Source organism: Perna viridis, chromosome 1 (genome assembly GCF_037379345.1).
Source record: "Perna viridis isolate PV_CMFRI_1.1 ecotype Kerala chromosome 1, ASM3737934v1, whole genome shotgun sequence".
In the NCBI taxonomy this organism is placed as follows: Eukaryota; Metazoa; Mollusca; class Bivalvia; order Mytilida; family Mytilidae; genus Perna; species Perna viridis.
In genome coordinates this window covers 64002750-64020191 of record NC_142445.1, presented here as the reverse complement: position 1 = coordinate 64020191, position 17442 = coordinate 64002750, and the positions used below count along the sequence as shown (strand labels likewise).

General features: G+C 31.7%; 1 protein-coding gene across 1 annotated transcript in view; it reads left to right on the top strand.

The window, feature by feature from the left end:
- Nucleotides 1-160: 160 nt before the first annotated feature.
- Nucleotides 161-17442, top strand: part of LOC148629822 (non-structural maintenance of chromosomes element 1 homolog) — a 25952-nt gene continuing 8670 nt past the window's right edge. Inside the window, exons 1-7 of the mRNA XM_088557796.1 lie at nt 161-320; nt 4663-4786; nt 5712-5851; nt 9231-9308; nt 9610-9762; nt 10357-10473; nt 16534-16672. Of these exons, the coding sequence (XP_088413922.1) occupies nt 4675-4786; nt 5712-5851; nt 9231-9308; nt 9610-9762; nt 10357-10473; nt 16534-16672 (739 nt within the window). The 5' untranslated portion in view covers nt 161-320; nt 4663-4674. The remainder of the gene's footprint in view (nt 321-4662; nt 4787-5711; nt 5852-9230; nt 9309-9609; nt 9763-10356; nt 10474-16533; nt 16673-17442) is intronic.

The following is a 17442-nucleotide window of genomic DNA, read 5'->3' as shown; positions in this document are numbered from 1 at the left end:
TAGTATTTTTACATGTTTCATTTAGACATATTAGAGATAAAGGTATATTAACTTTATTTCTATGAAAAGGAAATATAAGTAAATAATAAAAGTTCAATTTGTTTTAGAATAAAAAAATTGAACTGGAACCCTGTTTGTCCCACCCGTTGCTCATATTATTACGAAAACGAAAGTAGCAATTATGGCATTTGGCGGGGAAACTGAACCTAGAGTTGTTCTGCATAGTTAGGAAATTATTTGTTTGTTTACAAGCGCAATAGCACGTTACTTGTCCCCTAATTGATACTTTTCAGTTCCATCACCGACTTTTACTGAAGACAGTATGTAGTAAATAGATAGTGGCTTAAACTAACTGCTAATTATACTGGGGTTTCACTGTAACATTGTTTTCTAGACTAAGGTGTAGTAAGGAGTTGCATATAATCTACTATAAAAATCCTCGTCTAGACAGAGGAAAAACATGCCTGTCGAAAGTGATTTTTTGGTCTGAAGTTAGTAGAACATTTAATCTTTCATAGCATAAAATTTCACTGATGCAGCATCTTTAACATAACTGCCAACTTACATTAGTTACAACGATTTTGACCTCTATCAGTCTATGGCTCTTGTCCTGCTAGTTCTATAAAATAAAACCACTCATTTATGTTTACCTTTCATGTTTTCATTGGATATTATGACTATAAACAAAAAATGAAAATATCCAATGAAGACATGAAAGATAACATAAAATGTGTGTTTTTATGTCCTATTGTCTATTGTCCGGCTAACATGAATGATTGGCAAGTTGAAAATGGATCTTGGTTGGATCTGTCACAATTTTATGGACAGCCAATCATTTGTTAATAAATTTCTACTGCACAATTAATTAGACAAACATTGCCAATTACATTTGTAAAAGGTCCAAATTGTGTAGAACAATGTCAGAGGTTTCATTAAGAACCAGCTACTGTCAAAATGTAGATAGTTCAAAAAGTGGAAATGGACGGTTCATAATCACAATAGGCCCCATTCCCCCTTTGATACATTTTGAAGGTGTATATGGTTCATTTTCTCGATCAAGCCTGTTCACTGTAAAGATAATGAAAGCCCTGCCATGTTTGTAAACAATTATAAAATTACATGTTTGGTTATTCAGGAAAGTCAGTTGTCTCCCCTAGACATTTTCTGTATTTTCAACAGTACAGAATATTTGCCAAAAGTTGTGTTGCTTTAGAGGAAATACTATTCCTGTAAATATTAGTGATGATTTTGGTTATTTGGTAGCAGCAATCTTGAAACATTGTACATGTGCCTCATGGTATGCAGAAATGTAAATGAACACTTGCCCATGTTGAGTCATTTCATTGTACAATATTTTTTATCAATATCCAACACTTTCTGTTATGAGAGCTAATACATGTACTTTAAATTACTTCTAAGAACATTATCCTTTCCTTATACATGTAAATCTTAGCTATAATCAACCTCTTTCCTCTTTAAAATGACATAAATATGAAAAATTGGGAAAGTGTTCACAATGTTTAAATACTTTAGTAATATGTAAATATGTTAATATCTTTCAATTGTTTTTTTTAGGGTATTTGAACCTCAAAATTTCCATAATGTTTGGAGGAAACCACTACAATAAGTGGGGTACTATAATCTTTGTAGTAAAATACATGTATATGTATATATTGTCTAAAACACTTGGTCTATTGAAAAAAGACACTTTAATACAGTAAGACCCATGATAATGTTAAATTGTCCATTCCAACATTGGACAAGCATTTTTTTATGTGTTTATCTTCTTTATTTGAGGTACATGTACATACATTGTATGTACATGTGTAAATGTTATCTTTCTTTAAGCTACTTACATGTGTATGTAACTAGATATTTTGGACAAAATGAAATCAGCCTGCTGACTGAATGATTGACTATTATACATTGACATTGTATATATGTAATTTAATTTCCAGACCTCTTCTCCTTAGCAAATTTATTACAATAAATTTAATATATGAATGAGCAAAGCATTGTGTTTGACCTATTGATTTTGCCTTTTTAGCAGCACTGTGATATAAAATTTAAGGCAGCGACAATCCTTTTGGGATTTCCATTTACCGGTAGTTGTTTTCTTCTCCTGGTCCCACTTAATCCATAATGATTTCTTGATCAAATATCCAGTCTTCTGGTATAAGTTGTTGAAGAGTATTGATTTTTTGTACAAAATACAATATGACTGGCAAGTCAACTTCAGGATTGAAACTTTAATTTATTGACACATACTGTAGCGTTCAGTACAAACTTGTCAAACTGAAGAAATGTTTCATTGAAATGGAGAACTTACTGTATAATAATGAAACCAGAGGAACAAACTAAATGCTTTGTGTTTTCTACTGAATTATCAGTATTGAGATAAATTTACCTCAAGAAACCGCATAACAACTGAACATGTTTTGTAATGATTGTTTGTTTGTTGGGGTTTAACGTCCGAGCGGCAATATTTCAGCTATATTCAGACGATGAACATGAAATTGATGATAAAATGAACATGAAATGAAAAAGGGATGGGACACAAGGACAATGGGGTCGACAAATTTTGATTGCCACTGGAAATAGGCAGAGGTGGGTTGGGTCAGGCAATTTAGCCTCCTGTGGCAGAGCCCTAATGGTTCCTACTCCGGGAGAATACCACAGTAGGGTTCTTTAACGTGCGAGGAACGTGGCATCTTTCCCAACACAGTGCACCACTATGATTTGCGGTCAGGTTTTCCGTATTATAACCCGACAACCCCAACATGTAACACGCCAGGGGTACCGCATTCAACCATCAGGGGCACACATCCCAGTTGCTCTGTGGGCAAAGCGCCCTAGCCCCTGGCTAGTGTTCTGAGCACTATTTATTTGCCTTTTAGGACAAACTTAGCGCTGCTGCAGGCCTATTCTTTTAACACCCATACCTGTACGGGGCTGTTTTGTAATGAAGTTCGAAGATTATCATGAGATTGAAGAATGTCAATTCTGTATCCTTTCTTAAAAGAATTTAATGAAAAGCTGATTATAACACTTGCTTGTGATTGAATATTTGATGAATTTCAAAGATTTTAACTATTTTATTTTCTTGAATGTCACAATTTTTTTTTAAATCGGAAGAAAAACAACTCTGGTCAAAACACCTCTTAAAGATGGAATATAGTCCCAATCTTAGATGATGCCCAGCAATGTGAGGATGACTTCACTTTGCTTTTGGTGTTACCTTAAAGTAAAGTGAAGGACCTCAGGGCGACTATTTTGCCCAAATCACTAAGTAGTGTTAGCCCTGCATTTAGAAAAATATTAAACAAAGATATGGCCTTGTATTTCCTAATTTGTAGCCCTGCCGCAATAAAGTGGGAACAGAGTATTATATTGAAACTGGTCTGAGTAAATCTGACTGTTTTCAAGGCCGAAGCAATTCTCTCAAAACTGCTCACGCAAATTGAATTCCTCAATTCAAATTGTTGTATGATAACTCGGTTTTGAGAGCAAAATATCAGCAATTTGTTGGAAGTTTTTTCTTAAATTTTGGGCATGAACTCATTTCACAGGAGAGAACAAAAAATTGATTTGTGAGAACTTTGATGTACTTTTTGACCAGTACATGTACATATATTCTTTTTATGTAAGGTGATTTGACTGTCAATAGGCAATTTTATCCCAAACCTATTGCCCATTTATGGTAATATCGAGCATGACTACATTGCAAAAGGATGAAGTTATAAGTTTATTATACAACTTGATATCTTAAGTTATTGTAGACTTTATTAGGATGACAGTTATTGACATGTGCGTCTGGTCAAGTTGTTCCAAACTTAGCAGCTTTCCATATTAGACTGTAACAACACTTTCCAATGTCAACAACCAACAAAGTAATGGCTTACATGTATGGTCATGGCTATGGTATTTTTTTTTCAATGATTATGGACTGCTGCATTTTTTTATGAAAACTAAATTTAAAACTTTTATAAATGATTTTTTAATGAAGAAGATGCAAGACTATTTAAATCGTGTATTGCTATCTGATTTTTTATTTGGCTATTTGATCCAAATCAGCATGGTGAAACCAACCCAATCTTTTAACATTGTAAAAAAAGTTTCATAGATGATGTGTTCTTCTGACATGCACTATGGATAGAAAATTTACTTTTCAGCTTAGCAGTTCAGTGAAACATTGTTTATTTATTGCATTGCCCTAGTGTCAGTAGACACATCTTTCATGTGTCTGTGGCTTCCAGACACAAACATATTTAAGGGTAGTCCTACTTTGATTGTTTGGACTAAACAGTTGTGTCCATTAGGAATGGAGGCATCACTTTGTGACTTGTTTTTTTTTTTGTTTTTTTCTTTTCTTCAATAAGTCATAATATTTCTCCCATACACTCAAGTTTAAAAAGTAGAGGAAAAAATCCCTACTTACCATACTTCAGATGTGTATAACACTCATATTGTTTTGGCCTTGAATAAAGAAATAAGCATTTAAAGGTTACTATGAGGTCTTATCCATTCGAATCCCACCCCTAATGGGATCCCAATCTACTGGTATCCCTTGGTTGTGAAAGTCAGTAAAAAGATATGTGTGAGACAGAAAAGACATTGTATGTGATTATCAAATAATATGACATCTAATTGTATCTATTTCAGTTTTTAGTAAACATGACAATGAGAGATAGCCACCGTTTATTCCTGCAGTCTTTTATGTCTCGGGGAATTCTGGATGCTAAACAAGTTCGTCAACTTTACAGAACATGCTGTTTAAAATTTAATGGTAAGACTACACCTTTAGTTAGCATTTAAAGTGTATATGTGTATACTGCTTTGATGGTCTTACGGTAGTGTGTTCGCTTTGATTGTAGGAGGTCTTGGGTTTGGTTCCTGCCTGAGACACGCCATAGATTTTAGATTAAGTATTCCTACTTCTCAGCTAAGCATTAAGCTGCAGCTGTTGAAAACATGCTTTCTCCCCATGTATCGAAAATGTCATGTTCTTCAATATTAAAAAAAAAAAACCAACATATGGTACAAAGAAATGAATGGCTGTAACATGTATATTGTTGTTTGAAAATACCATCCAAAAACTTTTTTTATGAATGTTCTCACAAGTTTGAAAATTTGCTGCAGTGCAACATGGGTTAAAAATTTAGAATAAATCTCCCTGTACACTATTGTTCCCCTAGCTGTCCCATTTTACAATGTAGGATGTTTCCCTTTTTCCTTTGAAAAAAAATGCATTTGGTGGCTATGAAAAAGAATTTCAGGTAGTTACACAAATTATAAGCATGTTTATGATCAAGGTTACTAGGGTGTGCTGGAAAATGTAAAATGTTAGCAAAGTTCTATTGTTGAGTTAATAAATCAATAATTTAAAACAAATTTCATTTTAAAAAATCAACAGTTTGCAATTTTCTCACAAGAAGTACCGTTAACAAAAAATGATGTGCAGAATTATCCTTGGCAACAACTTCACTTTTACCTCACTTGTATATTCACTCTAGCACCTGAGATAATTACTCTGATTCACCAAACTTGAACTTCACCTCGGTTGAAGGGAAATTTTAACCTGGGTTTGCCCCAGTTTAAAGCATTCATATTTCTAGAATTATATCTGATTATTCAGGTTAAAGTAGCGTAGTATGAACCAGGTACTATAAATCATGAAAAGGGATTTGTATGTACAATGTCCGTTTTTACAGATCAATACTCTGATAGAGAAGATGACCAGAAAGTACAGCTGTTGGAATTTGTTAGAACAATAAATCGAAACATACAACCATTCCATATGGAAATAAAGAAAGGGGTTAGTGAAGAAGATGGAAAAAGCTTTTATTGTCTGGTGGGTATAAAAGGACAGAATATGCTCCTTAGAAAAGTCTGTGCAAAACTCATCAGACAATGCATCATTTCCGGTAAAAAGTACTTCAGTCCATTAATGGCTTTAAAATATTGAAATTAAATGTTTAAAATGTTTTCATACTTTTTAGAAACTGTCCATGTGTAAACCAGGCAGATCCTATGATATGGGTGGCACACAGTAAATTTTATTCTACAAATTTTTTTGTTCCAATATAATGATGACAGGAAGAACAAGGATTTTTCTGTATCGAGGTGGCTGACTTGTAATAAATGATTATAGTTCCCTAACAAACCAACTTAATTATCAACAGTTCAAAGACTTATTTCCCTTTATTTTAAATTTTGTAGTGTTCTGTGTTATTAAGGCCCGGCCACCAAAAGTGGTGGGCGCCCTATGGTGATCACTCTGTCCATCCATCTGTTGCAAATTTGTATCCAGGCAGTAACATTTTTGTCTTTCAAAGTGGAGTTTTAATATTTGGCATGTGGGTAGATCACCTAAACATAATGCATTGGTCCTGTATTTTGGGTTACTAGCACATGTCTGGGCAGTAACTTTTTCATCTTTCTATGTGGGCTTTTGATATTTGGTGTGTGGGTAGATCACCTTAAGACAAAGGGTTGTGTACCATGGATAATGGCCTTGAACTTTGACCAAGGTATATATGGCTGCTGTTGCCATGGTGAGGCTCACAGAGATGGATTCCATTTTAATGATTTCTAGTTTTATTTCATTCTTTTCATTTTAGGTAATAACAAAGCAACATCATTTTGACATGTGTTTGTGGCCTCAATTAGTAGAAAATGTTTCGAAAACAAAATCTGGCATGTGCAACCCACCGCCTGGGTCTTCTGTGGACACTCTCTTGAGTACTTCCTTGCCATTTAAGGATAGAAGTTTCATCAGACCAAAATCTTTTAAAACATGAAAGTTTTGCACTGACTGCAAGCAGTCACAGTAGAATATGCTTAAGGTGTATTGTGTATACTTACCGAGCATTCCCACTTTTTTTTGCATCGGGGGGGGGAGGGGGCTTATGCACCTGACCTTTGAATTTGGGGTACAGAGGGGATTTTTTTAAGGGCACAAATAATCAAATTGGATTTTTTTTTTATTATGAGGATGTTTTAATGTGCAAATACAATGTATAATAGGTGATTATAACTGAAAAGCTTTGTAAAGTTCTTATATTCTTTTATGATGTATATAAAAAATGATGGAATTTGATTAAAAACAACATTTTAGTACACAGAAACCAACAGCAGGCGATGAAATTACCAGACGTATTCAGATTAATGTTTCACTTATTATATAATTAAGTATGTTTCTCGATTGTTGACACAGTTTGAAAATAAATTTACTGTTCCAGAAAACAGTACTAATGGAAAAACAGAAATTCAAAGATCAGAATAAAAATAGAATTTTGTTAATGTGTGTGCATGAAGGTTTTGACTTGTGAAATTGTATGTGAAAATGTGAATGGGCATGCTGCTGACCTTTTATGACAGTGTAAAAGGAATGGTTTAAAGTTTTGTTCTTCCATCTGAAATTGGCTAAATGGCATTTCATTTTAGTTTTTTTATCAAACTACCTCCTAAAAATTGTGATTGTATAATGGTTGTCATTAGTGTCATTGTTAATGTCCAGAAAATAACCAGAACAAGGAAGTAGATCTTTATTTTAATGAAATTGCACTGCAAGGAGCCACCAAAGAAAGACTTGGATTGATATTGAGGGTTTTGACTTAAACAGTTCAGGAATCAGGGGCCAAAAAAAGACCAAAACAAGCATTTTTAAACTTTACCACATGGTGCCATACCACAAAAAGAAGGCTGGGGTGTATTTTGAGGGCCATTGAATCTGATCAGAATCTTTTCCTGTATCTAAATTTAATCACAATCTATATTCAGACTTGTATAAAGCTTAAAAGATGTGTCCATAGTTGCCCTAATTGTTCTGCATTGTTTCAAGCTTTTTGGAAGGATAAAATAAGAATCCAAATTAAAGATTGTTTGAGAGTTTTAATTTATTCACTTTTTAAGGGTGTAACTTGTATGAGGTTGACACATTATCTGAGTGCACTTAACATTTTGTTTTGTTGCTTGCTATTTGCATAACCTTTTATCATGTTGTTAAGTGTAAAATCTGTTTTTAACAAAATATAATGAATTATAATAGATTCACTTCACAAATAGATGCCCTTCTGAATACTGGATCATCTTATGTAAAGTAAATGACTGAGCATTTTTAGGTGATTTTTGATAAAGTGATATTTATTGTTTACTATCTTTAACTAGTTGTTTCATTTTTACTGAGTTGATCAATTGTATTTCATAGGCTGTATATGAAATGCAGATAAAAATCCCTTGAACCCTATAATGTATAAAATTTACAATGAAGCAAATGCCAATGTCATGGTGGTCAAATGGGTGAAAAAGAGGCAAACAAAATATCTATTTTTTTTAACTTTAATGGAAAATTTTACATGTAAGTTCCATAGAACTATCTATTATAATCTAATTTGAACATAATCATATAGCCCATGTATTTTCTTACACCTAAAACTATCATTTGACTTCAATGTTTTAGATATAAACTTTACAAGTTGTTTAAGCATTTGTTTAGCAAATATGTGTTGTATAATATATTTATATGAACATAGCAACTGGTTGATGTTTTAAATACATTCCTTCTATAAGGAAATTTCAAAAGCATGTAAAAAAAATGTTGACACTTTTTTCCAACTTATTTTTATGTATTAAAATACTACTCTCATGGTTAACAAACACAAACCATTTTTCATGTATACTTTGACCAAGGTGTTCATTTAAAAATAAACAATAAAACATATTGAGTCATATTCTATTAAAAAAAAAAAAATCCAAATTTAAGGGATCAAAATCATGATCCATATTATTTACATAGTTTTATTCATGTCATTTGAAGTAACTGTTACATATAAGGCTGAAATTATAAGAACATTTGTTTTCCTTTTCCCTACCTACCAAGAAAAAAATGGTCCAGCCCAAAAAATGTTTTCTTTTCATCTTTGAAAAGATATTTATAACTGATATTGTGAGTCCTGAAAGGACAATGACAGTGATAAGCAATTAAGTCCTTTTTTCATCAATGTTAAATTGACAATCTTTTTTTTTTTTTTGCATGTACATTTCATTAGTTTATGCCAGATGGTTAAGCAATAGCTTGGCCAATCTGATTGTGTAAAAATCTGAATTACTGATAAGGCCAAGAAAAAAAGTATGTCAAATGAAGTCTCTATAATGGACTCACTGTAATAGAATCTAATTATTATCATGAAAAATGCGTATAATTACAAATAAAAAAAAAATTCATTTAGGTTTGTACATCAGACAGCAATATAACTAAGTTGGCATCAGATTATACTCAGACAGAAATGGAATTCTTCAAAATACTTGTGAGTACATGCATTATATAATAACTTGAAAATGAGGTTATCAGAAAGGAAAAAATATTAATGATAAAGTAACTAAATAGAAACAGTATGAAAGATTACAACCATACAGCTATAACAAAGAAAGTTTTCTTTTTTTTTTTTTTGGCTATATTACTTGAAAGATAGGGTGGGGGTTTTTTTTTTGGGGGGGGGGTAAATTTTTTCTCCATGAATTTTTTAAGTTTTACATTTTTATTAGTAATAACTCCTATTTATAAGTATATGTATAAAAGTATGTTGAATGTCTATCTTTTGAATTTAGATTGAGTCTATTATAGACTCTGATTACGGTGAAATAGGTTCAACTGCAGCCATCAACAGTGTCGATAAACTTACAAAGACTTCTAAGAAGATGAGTAAACAAGATGCTCAGAACTTACTGGAGAGACTAGAGGCACAGAAATGGATCAAAATTGTAAATATTGTGTATTTGTTGTATTCATAGTTAATATTTTATAAAATGTATGTATGTTCAAAAATTTAAAGTAAGAAATGTAATTGTTCTAATCTAAGTACGTTGTATTAAGGATATATAAACTGAAGGTACAAGTAAGCTTATGTCATTACTTGGTATCCATCTTAAGTGTCCATGAATTTTAACAATTAGCTCAATTTCAGGAAAGCTATTCAACTGATTTTATTCAAACATTGCAAGAACGATTTTCAGAAGAATCTTCAGCATTGAAGTAAATGAATATTGTGTCAGACCTCTTGTTCTAAATCTACACTTTACAATTTTACCTCTTGGCAATGGAACAAAGTAATGGTCATCATCCATCTGTGTTTCTCTCCATCTTAAGGATTATGTTGCTTAACTTCTCTTAGACTGGCTATCAGATATTGATAACTAGCAATGATCCAACATTGTGTAGGTTTAATCCTCTCATACTACCATATTAAGTACCTGAAGGCTTTATATCTAAATTATGCTACTGTTACTATGTGCTCTGATATTCTTACATGTAAAAAAGAGGCTTTTCTATGTAGAACAGTAAATGTTGATTTTCAGCACAGAGGAAAAGTGACATTAGCTACAAGATCTTTAATTGAACTGGAACAGTACATTTTAGAGGTTTATTCAGATATAACAGAAACTTGTAATGTTTGTAAGCGACTATGTGTTAAGGTATGTATATTGAGAATTTTTTAAAAACACATATTTTACATGTGTCTTTAAGCAGATAATTTAGTACCATTTGGTGGATGTAAAAAGGTATATGAAGATTTTTGGGAGATGAAGCCCAGAGTAAATATTTTTTTGGAATTAATTTTGGCAATTTTAGTCAGACCACTAAAATATTCCAAAATTAGCAACCAGTAAAAATTGCCACCTATGTAATAGGTTGTAGGAAAAGTTTGATTGATTAAATAATAAAACAATGGAAATCACTGGATCAGCCCCCCTTTCAGAATATCTGGATCTTTCATTGCTATGCCTTTCCTTTTCTTACTTGCATCATTTCCCATGTCTTTGTTGGATAAATCCTCACATGGAAATGTGACCAAACTAAGAAAAATGAAGATGGGGCTTATGTAGGTGAAAGATGCTGAATGTGATCTTGCATCTTTAATATTACTAGTGAAATGTAATACATAAGTAGACAATATTAAAATATCTTTTGATATAATTTCTTTATAATATTTACCACAAATATTTAGTCACCACAGAGTTGCAAGGGGACACTTAATATTTGCATTTTATATGAATGAATCTATAAAAGTGTGAACTTTGGAATTTTTTAGTGAAAATATTATGAATGGTTAAGTGTAGAAATCTGTATCAATTTGAAATTAAAAAATCCAAACACCAGTTCTGTTCTTGTAGAGAAATACACAATATTAACACAAATCTGCTAATATATCGATGGCAAGTTGGAAATAAAAAAATGCAAATTCATGTTGCATTTTTATATTACCGCAAAGAAAAATTGTGGTTGTATAATGACATGATACTGTGGTCATCCATAGACTCTTGGTTTTCGTGTGATAACTTGAATATAAGTTGGTTGATCATTATAAAATTTTATAACAAGGTTCTAAACTGCAAAAGGAATGTTGGTATGAATTAGAAATTGGGGCAAAAATTGAGCCGTAAACTAATATTTCTTAGAATTTAACTATATTACCCCACAGTTGGATAACTAGAAGTGCATTTTAGGCCCAAAAAGTGACCCCCCCCCCTAATCGGTGACGTCAGGACAATTTTGTGTCCTATAACTATCAGATACAGTAGAGTTGGTTTATAACAAATCTCAGGGGACTGTCTTAGTTACTTTGTTATATGCATAGTTGGTTTTATCTGAAACTTTTTGCTTTAAATTAGTATTATCTCCCCTGTTGTTTTCTTAAAAGTGGTATTAAAGCTTAAGATGTAGCAATATTGATGTGGTTTTTTTTTTTTTCTAGCGGTAAATTAAATAATTGTTTTGTTATGTGTATTTATTATAAATGATGAATAATAAAGAAAACAATTGTTTTTGTTGCTATTGTAGTTGTTTTTAAAAACTTGCATATTTTCTCTTTTATCACTGTTCTAAGTCTGTCCCTCTTCTGTGTAAGACTGAAAAGAGATAAGCATTATGTGGGTAAAGTGTTACATAGTATTGAGGTCAGATGCCTTTCTCTTTATACTGGAATTTCAAATTTGTGAAGAATTTTTATAATCAAACCTTTTCAAGTCTGCAGTAATTTACACAGCATATTCGATGGCTTGAAGTGTGAAAAAACTATTGTTTTGATGGAACTACCAACAAACGACATAATCATTAAATCAGAAATGATAAAAGTTCACAACTTTGGATGTTCTTTGTCTAAATTTTTCATTGGCTTGGGTGTCATTATTTGATTGATATTTTAATGATTAATAAAACAAAAATACAGGTAAGATTAGCTGATCTTCTAACTGTGTGTTCATCAACCGTGAAATTGTTGATTAATCAATTACCATGGGTAGCAGACAACTTGTGTCCAATGTTTACACAACAATTAAATTGACTCTTCGTTTTATCTAGGCAAACTTCAGCAATAAATCTGTCACCGGGCCATAAGAAATACTTAGTTATATCCCTGATTTCGCTATAACGAATTTGTTATATCAATGACGAAATGCATAAGATTCAAAACACTGGGACTGGGAACTATGTTCTAATTCGTTATAAACCCAAATTCGTTATAACCCTGTAGGTTATAAGCAGACACTACTGTATATGATATGAGAAATGACATTGTCATTTATACAAAGCCAAGTACAAATGACAGATTTAAACTAAATTTACCACACAATCTTGGAGTTGAAGACACTGTTTTATATCAGTCAATATGTAAAGAAACAAAAAAAACATTTAATTCCATGAGTTTTTATTTTGGAAGAGATTTGCCATATTTTTCAATACAAAACTGAATTTGTTTTTATTATTCCAAAAGAAAAACTCATGGAATTGAATATTTTTCATTTCTTTACATGTTGTTTGAACAAATTGGTAACTGAATGTTACATTAAACCTGCCTCCCAGTTTTTGGTGGAGTCGGAGTTGCTCATTTGCTAATGTTACTTTGTATGTATTATTCTAGTTACTTAATGTTCTTTGTTGTGTATGTCTGTTTTCCGTGTTTGGTCTTTGTCCCTGAATTGATTTCTTTTGATTACAGCTAGAACCTTGGTTTCCTTGATTACTCTTTGTTAGTTTTCCAACAATTTGTTTAATTCCAATTTCACTAACACAATAAATGCACATTTCTCCCAAGTTGAATCACGAATGGACAAAAAACACTTACCTTGTATTTATTGGGTATGTAAATTTTTATGTTAAATTTTCCTGCAGTTTCCCACAATTTCTTTATTCCGACTTCACTTACCCATTAAAGCAATTATTTATCAGTTTTAAGCTTTGAAATCTACAAACTGTAAAGAAAACTTCTAAAATATTGAAAAGTTACAGCTTGAGTTGTTTTATTTCCACAAATGGTCCGACTTGAACAAGCCATGATTTCAACAGCGGAACAATGTTTATGCAGTCGATGTAAGAAAGTAATCATGACTTAATACTCAATTTGTAAAAGTGTCCATGATTTTCTTCTCTAATCACATAAAACACTTGAAATTCCAGAACATGATATGTCGACAGTGCAACTTTGACTGTTCACGCCAGCTACGAACAGATGTGTACATAGATTGCACTGTACATGTAATTGTAGGCTACATATATAAGAAAAATTGGCCTTGAATATCCAACACAAGAGTGTAACTAAAATAATGACCAGGGCAAATCCAGAGATTTTGAAAGGGGGTTCCTGACATAATATGCTAATTTTTGGACCAATCTTTCAACATAAAGAGGGTTTGGATCTCTTTGACCCGCCACTGTTAACACTAACATAAAATAAGTTGTAAAGGATGTGCCCCCTTTCCAAAATGTAGTTCCACTGAGTTATAACAAATTCTGTATGGCATCATTGACTAGAATCATTAATTAAAGTTAGGTTAGTTAGATATTACTAAACTAATTCCCTGTAAGCTATTGCCATCACTTGTCTTCCGTTGTTGTCGTTAACAATTTTTCAAAACTCTTCTCCTCTGACACCACTTGACCATTTAGGACCAAACTTGGTATGAATGTGCCTTGGGGTATCCTGCATAGAGCTGGTGTGGGGATTTTTGATCCATCTAAAAATAGAACAAAGGGGTCGTACAGTAGTTTTTTGCATATATCTCCAAAACCGTTGGGTTTAGCAAAATTATTTCAATTGCTGAAATGACCCTTATTATAAGGCCTTCAAAAGTCTTCAGGGATCAAAGTTGTCAGGTGACTCCTTGTAACAGTTATTACCCTTGAAAAATGACTTCTTTTTTTTTTTTACTGTTTTCAGCCAATATCTTGAAAACTATTATAGATAGAAAGAAACTTTCAATCGCTCAAATGATCCTTATGATAGTCCTACCAAATTATTCTTGAGTCAAAATTGTTGGACAACTCCTTGTTAAATTTATTGCCTGGACCAGGTGAGCAATTCAGGCTCCTGGGTGCCTCTTGTTTGCACTATTAACATGATCAGAATGCTCTGTTCTGCAGCAGTTAAACATTCATGTTTCTTTGTATGAACATGGTTTAGCTATATTGATGTGTAAAAAATAGAGTAATTTTTTGTTACCCCATAGTGACATATTCATTTCATACTACTTTAAAAAGTATGGTAGAAAGCTGATGGACTTATCATGATTTTGTCATAATAGCTAAATGATACAGCCTGTACTTTGTAGATAGATAAAAACACTTGACTACCATGTACTCAGGAACTTAAAATATGTCACTCTTGTTGAATATGAGAAAAATGAATGACAACAACATTTTTTTGTTGGTTTCAATGTATCATCAAAATTAGTATATTTAGTCTTGTAAGTTAAGTACTGTTTGTGGCTTTTCCTTGTTTTTGATCAAGGTTTTAAGAGCATAACCTTTACCTTTATGGCATTGACATAAAATGGAAGTTGATGACTAATTGTATTTCACAACAGTATATTTTTGGTATTAAAAAGACATGATGGCATAAGTCAAATCACTTGAGTTTATTATTGTGGTCTTCATCTATTTTTTCTTCTTTAATTTGATTTATAAAGGAAGTCTTGATGTCTAATAATGATTTAATGTTACATAAATTGTAAGTTCAAAGGTTAATGATAAAGTCATTAAGTGTTAAACATTTTTAAAACTCCTCTCATGAGTTATTTGGATATGAAGGCTAAGTAAGTCATTGAAAGCTTTTGATTTAATGCAAAGATCTATGCATATGTTAGTCTGTCATATAACTACTAAAACTAGAGATCTGTTCTATTGGTTAAATGTAGACAAGGTAATTAAGCTTAAATATGATAGGAAGTACAGTGTGGCAGTCTAATACTGAAGAGATAAGGTCAATATGACCATTAAATTGGCCCAAAATATAAAAAATAATTATTTCAGACAAAACTGTGTCAAGTGAAAGCATTACAATAAGGTAGAAATTGCTCTTTTAAATGTTTTGAAAAGTTGCTTAAAAGTAAAGTTGTATTTTATGTATAATTTTTTCATTAAAACCTCACCTCAAACCAAGAGACATAGCATATATATTAAACAGTAGATCTATAGAAATACTAAAAATAACAATCAAATTCATGAATGAATGTTGGAATCGAAGGTCAATTTAATTTAACAGAAATTATATTAATATATAACGTTAAAACTATAGATTAATCTGTTTTGATCAGATTTACACCACTGTCACACCATGGTCATAAATTTAGTTTATATGTAATGTATATTACATTGTTCAGTTTTTGTTCATGCCATAACCATTTACTGTAAATGTGTTTGTGCGAATAAAATTGTCTATTGTCTATAAAATAAAAGTGCAAGCATGCAAGTTACATACAATATGAAATTTAAAAAAAAAAATACAGAATGTAAATTTAAAAAATTAAACATCTGTCTTGAAATTTTAAGATGGTCTGATATTGGTAGTGTTAATATCATAAATTAAACCTTAATCAAAAAGGTATGCTAGACAAATACCTTATAAGTGTAACAAAATAATACCTATTATGGTCTTCAACATATATGAGGTTGATCACTATTAAATGTCTTTAAAAATACCAAAGAATGTGTTAGTATTAATGAATGATTGTCCACAAATTACTACACAAACAACACTATTTATGAAATTTAAAAAAAAGTCATATTTATTTCCTAATAAATGTCATCATAAAAGTACCTAACAACATAAGAAAAAAACAAATCAGAAAATTGATAGTGGACTTTAGTTGTGTTGCATTTCAAATCTGGTAGGAAAAGGTTATTTCACTTGTCAAAAATTGGCCAAGCAAAAAAAAACTTGCGAAGAAAATAATACTTTTTAAGACCCCAAAATTGATAGGAATTACAGTGTCTTCCTATCCTTGTACTTTGTAAGTTCTAAACCTTCAAAGCAGTTTTTGATGAAACTTGTTGGTAACCATGTGTTTAAGTCCCAAGTAGAAACAAGGATAATTATTTTACTCACTCACACTTTTTTAGGAACAGTTGATATGACCTAGGAATGATCAAATAATTGAAATATTATTTCAACTCATTATGACATACAGGTAAGACCATTTATATTGATAATTTATGAATAGCAGAAAATCCTACAACTCAGTATATTTTACATTATACAGGGTCAAAGTTGTGACAGTTGCAACACAAAACTACATCTCCACTGTGCTGTCAGATTCTTCCAAAGTAAAGAAAACCCAAGATGTCCTAACAAAGAATGTGGAGTTAATTGGGCCCATGAAATCCCTAACAGAACAACAGGTAAATTTAGGATCTTGTCTGAAATAAATAGTTTTTATGCATACCTTAGAATTTGGAGTCAATTGGTCCCCTGAAATTTGGAAAAAAACAACAGGTAATTTATTGACTGGGGTTCTAATAAATAGTTTTTATGTAAAGCAGATGATGTGTGTGTCATTTAAACAATTCATTTGCACCAGCATATATTTTAAAGAGAATATTTCAGCATATTATTAAAATAGATAAGGTCTTAAGGGCGAAGAATCTGAAAGCTTTAATTAAACTCAATTTATATATGACAGTTAAAAAACTGTAATATATAGTGGTATGATGCTTCTGTCAGCAATTTGGGACTCTGTTTATTATTGGTATCATGTACCTACTAATTTCTTCTATTGATATGATGTGAACATTTTATAAATAACATGGAACAAAGGCTAAATCAAGATTAAATGAAACAGAAACACTTTATAACAATTTCTACTAAAAGAAATTTTACTTGACATTGAAACTTTTCTAAAACTGGACCATGAATAAACTGAACATCATCAGGTCTTATCTGTACATCCTATGGAATTCTTAAACGGAACCATGAATAAACCGAACATCATCAGGTCTTAAGTACACAACATTAGGAGGTGTAAACCATACATCTTATGGAATTATTGCATATCATTTTCAATACATTTTGAACTTGTGTCTATCACCTGCCTTAATTAAACAGGACTGATTAATGTCCAAAAGGGGTTCAGTTATGTCAGCATTAAACGGGACTGATTAATGTCCAAAAG